Source organism: Alosa sapidissima, chromosome 9 (assembly GCF_018492685.1).
Source record: "Alosa sapidissima isolate fAloSap1 chromosome 9, fAloSap1.pri, whole genome shotgun sequence".
NCBI lineage: Eukaryota > Metazoa > Chordata > Actinopteri > Clupeiformes > Clupeidae > Alosa > Alosa sapidissima.
The window spans coordinates 24,471,917-24,479,078 of NC_055965.1; the positions used below are offsets into that span (position 1 = coordinate 24,471,917).

The 7,162-nt window shown below is 40.4% G+C and overlaps 1 protein-coding gene across 1 annotated transcript in view; it reads right to left on the reverse strand.

Annotated features, from left to right (window-relative positions):
- Positions 1 to 945: 945 nt before the first annotated feature.
- Positions 946 to 7,162, reverse strand: part of LOC121719573 (mitochondrial dicarboxylate carrier-like) — a 37,748-nt gene continuing 31,531 nt past the window's right edge. Inside the window, exons 9-12 of the mRNA XM_042105322.1 lie at positions 5,870 to 5,962; positions 5,616 to 5,693; positions 5,241 to 5,297; positions 946 to 4,115 (exon numbers count right to left, since the gene is read on the reverse strand). Of these exons, the coding sequence (XP_041961256.1) occupies positions 4,014 to 4,115; positions 5,241 to 5,297; positions 5,616 to 5,693; positions 5,870 to 5,962 (330 nt within the window). The 3' untranslated portion in view covers positions 946 to 4,013. The remainder of the gene's footprint in view (positions 4,116 to 5,240; positions 5,298 to 5,615; positions 5,694 to 5,869; positions 5,963 to 7,162) is intronic.

Consider the following 7,162-nt stretch of genomic DNA (forward strand, 5'->3'; position numbering starts at 1 on the left):
AAGAGGGTGAAATGAAAAGACTAGAAAGAGAGGTGTACACAGGATGCGTGACACATGCATGTTTCTCACACACACACACACACAGCATTTGTACAGTAAGTAAACCTTCAATGCCAGTGAGAGTGAGATTTTTTAAGAGAGAAATTACAGTGATGAAAGGCACGAAGCAAGAGACACAAAATAAAAGGTGTTATTATACAGCTCTTCACAATGCTAGTAGAACGCTCCATTGACTTGAATGGGATTTCCCAAAGTTCTAGCGGTAAATAAATTCATGTAATTACCGCTGCAAACATATAATTACCGCTGTCAATGGCAACGGGTTTTGTGCTTCTGATACGTCTTTCATATCACTACGCAAGGACTGGAACTTCATTCAAACGTGAAAGCAGACGGTTGATCAGCTGTGTTCTAAAGAATGTTTGATTCAAGTTCAGCAGCGTGTGTTGTTGCGAACTATTTGTTTCTCAGCAAATGCCACGATGAACGGTAACAAATAGGCTAGGTTATGTAGGCTAAAGTCATATCGTGGGGAGTTTATTATTTCGTCCGCTGCGCGTCGGGGTCCGGTTCGCCCTGTCGGGACTTATTTTCTCAGTAATGACCGGCGTTCTATACATTATCCCTTAAGTAACTGACTCCTTCTCTATTGTGTCCATCTGCTTCATCAACACAAAGAACACATGTGCTCATACACGACAGTGTATATCCGCACTGTAAGACAAGCCATTTTCAACAGCAATCATCTAAAAAAAAGATTGAACTCAAGAACACGTCATGAAAACACATTATGGAACACACCAACAGTCTATGGAACACACCAACACCATAGTCACATGGTAATGTGATGTGATATTACTTGCATTCAATTAAAATAAACATCAACTTCATGAAGAATACAGTAGAACAATAAGTAGACAGAAATAAAACACACACAATGGTCTATAACATTCTGACTCATTAGTAGTTTAATTCCAAAATAAATCTACAACATAGGGTATTAGCCATTTCAGACAAAAAAAAAAAATAAAAAAATAAAATAATACATGACATTTCATACAGAATTAAAAACTTCCAGTTTGGATTGCATTATATATTTTCAATCTCTTTCTGTGACAAGAGCAGCTGTATACCCTATATGGACTGATTTGCACAGGATGGGAAGATTGTTTTTTACAATGCACAATTCCAGCATAGATGGAAAATCTTGAAATAAATTGCATGTTTTGATGATGTGTGTCTAAATATCTCCCATCTTTCTACGGGCCGCAGCCCACAGGGAATGGCCTCTGTCGTGGTATATATTAAAGAGAAGAAATCTGCATGCAGACCGCATGGGTATTATAGCTCATAACTCAGGCAGGATATAGACTACCCACACCACCTCAGGTGAAGTCATTCAAGAGGCACTCTCTCTCTCTCAATCTCTATTTCACACACACACACACACACACATACACACACACACACACACACACACACACACACACACACACACACAAATGCACTCGTGTGCACACACACACACACACACACACAAATGCACTCGTGCACCCTCCTCAGAGCTCTCGGCACCACCAAGCCATTAGATAACTGTGTTACACTGCCCCCTAGAGGCAACATGTAGGTAAGGTATAAAATCTTCCAATAATCCATCCGAATGCATCCAAGGAGATAAACAAAATAAAACAGTAGCATCGTGTCTTTAAAGGTCAATTAGTGCAAATTTAAAAAAAAAATCTCTCTAAACACTGTCAAAGTGCCGCTTGACACTACAAGCGGGTTGTGAAGATTGCAAAGTGCAATCCCACAATGCAATTTTCTAAAGCACTACATCATTATTATTATAGAACATCATAGCTCTGTGAAACTCTGTGGTATCGTTTGTCTGGGATGGGTGCACGTTGATGTGATATGCATGCCTGTGTTGCAGAGCAAATCTGAAGTTATAAATGATAAAACATGTGTGTGTGTGTGTAGAAGTGAATAAGGGACTGCGACTGCTGTGACCAATACTGAATGTCCCACCTGGGAAATGCTGACAGTGTTTTGAAATCAAAGACTGAGAATGGCATAGTGTGTGTGTATGCGTTTGGCTTCTTTGTGGTATGCACTTTGAGAAGTATCTAACTTCCATAATATCATTTGGCATTACACCCAACCAAACACATTTTGTCTGTGTTCTGCCGAAGTGTGTGTGTGTGTGCATGTGAGTGAGTTTGAGAGTTATATTTGTTTGACGAATGAAACAGAGCACCAGACCTACCAGTATATAACATTCATCAGATCACATTGCCCTCCAGGGTTTAAAACGTCACAAACAAAACAGCATCCACACCATACAGCATTCCGTCTCTCCTATCTCTCTCCTATCAGCAGCAACCACATCCCACGATGTGTATAAACGTACACACGATACGTAGCATTATAAACTGACCATCCTCAATGGGTATCAGCGTACACACGATACGTAGCATTATAAACTGACCATTCATGATTGGTATCAACGTACACACGATACGTAGCATTATAAACTGACCATCCACGATGGGTATCAAAGTACACACAATACGTAGCGTTATAAACCATTCACATGATACGTAGCGTTATAAACCATACGTAGCGTTATAAACTGTTATCAACACACATACCAGTTAGAAGTAAGGCAGTCTTTCTTAGGTAAGTATGCGTTTTCATCCCCTTTAGTCCTGGTAGTACGCTAAGTAAGGATCCTAGTTATGGAAGTAAGGATACTACGGAGTGTCCTTAAAACAGAGACAAACACTGGAACTGCTCTCTTTGAAGCTGGATAACATTGTTGGCTATTTTCCCTTTCAATGGCACATGAACAAAACTGAAATGAAGGAAAGGAAGTGAACTGCACAATGGTAGAGCTCCATATTGGCACGGCAGGTGAATACTATTCTTGGTGGGTCTTGGGCAATTGTTGAGACAACAATAGTTGATTATAAAAGTGGCTGAGTGTGAGTGTGTGTGATTGTGAGTGTGTGTGATTATGTGTGTGTGTGTGCGTGTGTTTGTATGTGTTGATTTGGCGAAAATGGAGATGCAAAGTGTTTGTATGTATCCCCATATTCCAGTTATTTTCAACCTCTTCTATGTGTGTATGCATATTGTCTGTATGTTTGTCTGTGCATTGGGTACATGTGTGAACCTATGTGTTCCTCTGCATTCATTAAGCAACTGTGTCTGAACAAGACCAGGAAGGGTCTGGCATAAGGTGCCGCTTGGGTGACTCACTAATTATTGAGTCTCATAGGTACAACTTGACTTCATACAGTATAAGTGGGTGGCTATAGGCTAACTGGTTTAACCCACTTCCAGTGAGTTAGGTTAAGTTAAGCTAAGCTAACAGTTAAGCTAACAGTGTCAAACATGGTCATTGCAAGCACAGAGAAGAGAAGAATATGTATTATCTTATCAAACTCTGGGGTAGATAGCAAATAAGCTTATTTTCCAAAAGTTGGCATATTCCTTTAAGTCTCATAAGCCATACTTCACTTTATGCAGTAAGGGTGATGTCTGTGTTGATGATTGAGTCTCATAATGGATAAACATGATACTGAAAACAAAGATATTGTAGAAGCAGTGAGATGATACACTTCGGTAGATGTAAACACCACAACGGTAAAGAGGCTTCACTCAGACACACTGTGTGTCTGTGGAGGCGGTATTATCCTCTGTGTTGTCTTTAGTGTGTGTGTGTGTGTGTGTGTGTGTGTGTGTGTGAGAGTTTACATGGCACAGGTGTATGATGGCAAAGATGTACAATGGCTGTTAACGCAAGGTGTGTGTGTGTGTGTGTTTGTGTGTGTTAGCACTTATCTTGATATTCAGAGGCAAAGGGGTGTTACATTACACATCATTTCCATTTTTCCCCCCAATTATAACTATTACTATGTTACTATGTGTGCCCTAATGTGTGTGTGTGTGTGTGTGTGTGTGTGTGTGTTCATTAGTGTTCCCAGAGTTCACAGCAGCAGCTCCCAGGCTCAAGTAACCACGACGATGCCGAAGTACTTCTTGAGCTGCTCCAGGAAGAGGAAGGTGAGTACTGTGTGAGGGATCAGCCGAATTCCGGCCGGAACCAAACCCTGCAACCCCAATGGACAGTTAGCATATACAGGAAGTGACACCTGAAATCTCATTGGTTGGCAGTTTAAAATATCACGTTTTAAATGTTTGTTTTTGTTATTGTTGTTGTTTCTGCTTGTTTTGCCTTTTAATGGATTGCTCACAGAAATGAAATCCCAAGGGGCACACACTACATAAATAAACAAACAACAAAAAACAATGCAGTGCTTTTCAGGCTCAATGTTATTTTGATTTATTCTAAAACCTCATGGCAGAACCCATAACGGAAGCTGTGCAGTACATTGACAAGAATCCACTATAAAATCTACACGCAGCTGTAAATGTTTAAAGTAACTGACTGAACAATGAGCAGATGGAAACGACTCTAGTCTGTTACATAAAGATAGAAATGGGACATCATTTCTGAAAAGTAAAACTCAACTCAAGTAAATATAAAAAAGCTATCATCTGAGAAGACAAACAAGCAAAATTAAAGCCGAAACGGACTCTTCTAAGTGTGCGACTCATACATAAAGCTACGTGTGTGATTAGATATCAACTCAATGAACCACATAAAGAGAGTTTCAAAATGAGGGATTCTAAACTCTACATGCACCCAACTATTAAGAAAGAAGGTCAATAAACACAAAAGGAACTAAAAACAGAAGCATGGGATTAGTGTGGTGTGTGTGCGTGTGTGGGTGTGTGTGTGTGTGTACAGATTTACTTGTCTGTGTGCCTGTGTGTGTGTGTGTGTGTGTGTGTGTGTGTGTGTGTGTGTGTAAATGTAAATTTGTGTACACATGAGAGTTTACTTGTCTGTGTGCGTGTATGTGTGTCTGTCTCGTTTATTGTATGAATGAATGTGTGTGTGTGTGTGTGTGTGTGTGTGTGTGTGTGTGTACAGATTTACTTGTCTGTGTGCCGGTCTGTGTGCCTGTGCCTCTGTGTGTGTGTGTGTGTGTGTGTGTGTGTGTGTGTGTGTGTGTGTGTGTGTGTGTGCGTGTAAATGTAAATTTGTGTACACATGAGAGTTTACTTGTCTGTGTGCGTGTATGTGTGCCTGTCTTGTTTATTGTATGAATGAATGTGTGTTTGTTTGTTTGTTTGTGTGTTTGTGTGTGTGAGAATGGTATTTTAATTACCTTATAAAATCCTAATGGTCCCAGTTTGGCTGTGTCCTTCAAGCAATGAATCACCCCCTGAGACAGCAAACAACACACACGCAGGAGAGAGAGTGAGTGAGTGAGTGAGTGAGTGAGAGTGAGAGAGAGAGAGAGAGAGAGAGAGAGAGAGAGAGAGAGAGAGAGAGAGAGAGAGAGAGAGAGAGAGAGGAGTTATGTTTCAATATGGCTTAACAATGCTTTGTTTTAGCTAATGTAGTCCATGATGCTTCATCAAATGTCATCGCTAGTACTCTTTACAGAGCAGCACAACATGTAGAGAACATGTGTAGAACATGTGGAGTGAGAGAGAGAGAGAGAGGGAGGGAGAGAGGTAGATGGAGGAGTGTGACTGACCGAATATTCTCCTTTAGAGTTCATCAGCCTGGTCTTCATCACGTCCAGTGGCTGACAGAGGAATGTAGCACAGCCACCCTACAGAGAGAGAGAGAGAGGAAGAATGAGAGAAATGAAAAGTAGATGAAATAATAAAAAAAAAACATTAATTTTGTCTCCTTCATAAACTTGGTAAAATATATCATAATTGATTACGAGAACATTCCATGGGTGAATTCTAGAATATGACGCTGACACAAGTAGTGGTCACTCACAGCGATGAAGCTGGAAAGGAAATGGGTGAGGATGTTGTCTCCTAGGATACCAGTGCCTAGGACCAGCTGCTTGGCCTGGTCATAGCAGGCCAGCTACAAGGAGAAGAGGAGAAGGGAGAAGGGTCAACAGAAATCACTCAGGCTTCTTATGGGACATTCCAATAGGCAGTTAAATGGATGGTCTGGTGTACTCACAACCTGTGGTCTATTTATGGATGATAAGGAGTTCAGACTTTCATTTGGGAGCAAACTGACGTTAATCAGAGGAGTTTTGAGTTAGATCGTTGTTTGTATTAGCAGTAAAATGTCTTATAGCTGTAGCCGCAGGCATTAAGCCACGTCAAAATAAATTGCTATATTCAAACCACTGTCAAGACTCAACATAGCCTTACAGTTCAGTGGTAGTGTGGAGAGGGTCCCTACAGACAAATCGACATATTGTAAACGTTGTACAAAACATTGTACAAATCTCCTCTGATTAACGCAATTTTGCTCCCAAACGAAAGTGTGAACTCATTATCGTTCATACATTGTGCCTAGGTTGTGAGTACACAGGACCATCCCTTTAAGAAAACATCCTAACAGGATCTGAGCAAGCGACTGTCAATGTTATCTGTCTACTATTGCATCATATTTCTCATTCACAATAGCACAGCAATGCAAGCGACAGAAAGAAAATAGAAACAGGGCGTCCGACCAAAGTTCTTTCAAAACGTTGCGTTGCATCGCGCTGCTCGAGCTGCTTGCAGTCAGTACACTCCAATTAAAAACAATGTAATTAAACTGCTTTTATCGCTTAACATTCGGTTAGGACACACTGTTACTATTACAAACACATCAAACCATCTTACTATCACAAACACATCACCCCACATTAACTATCTTCGCATCAGACCATCTTACGATCACAAACCCATCAGACCATCTTACGATTGCAATCACCCCACATTAACTATCACAAATGCATCAGACCACATTACCATAGCAAACCCAACAGACCATCTGACTATTACAAAACCCATCAGCCCATCTTGCTGTTACAAACATATCAACTCATTATATATTTACAAACATATCAACCCATTATATATTTACAAACATATCAACCCATTATATCTTTACAAACATATCACGTCAACTTGGCATGCTGCTTTCACATTAACTGGCATGTTTCGGTGTTTACAGAGACACTCGACTACATGAATCCATGGACTTCCTCTGTTCTAGGAGAGAGGCCGCACTATGCATATATACTTTTATTTGATAAAAGTAAAAATGCATAGTGACATTTGA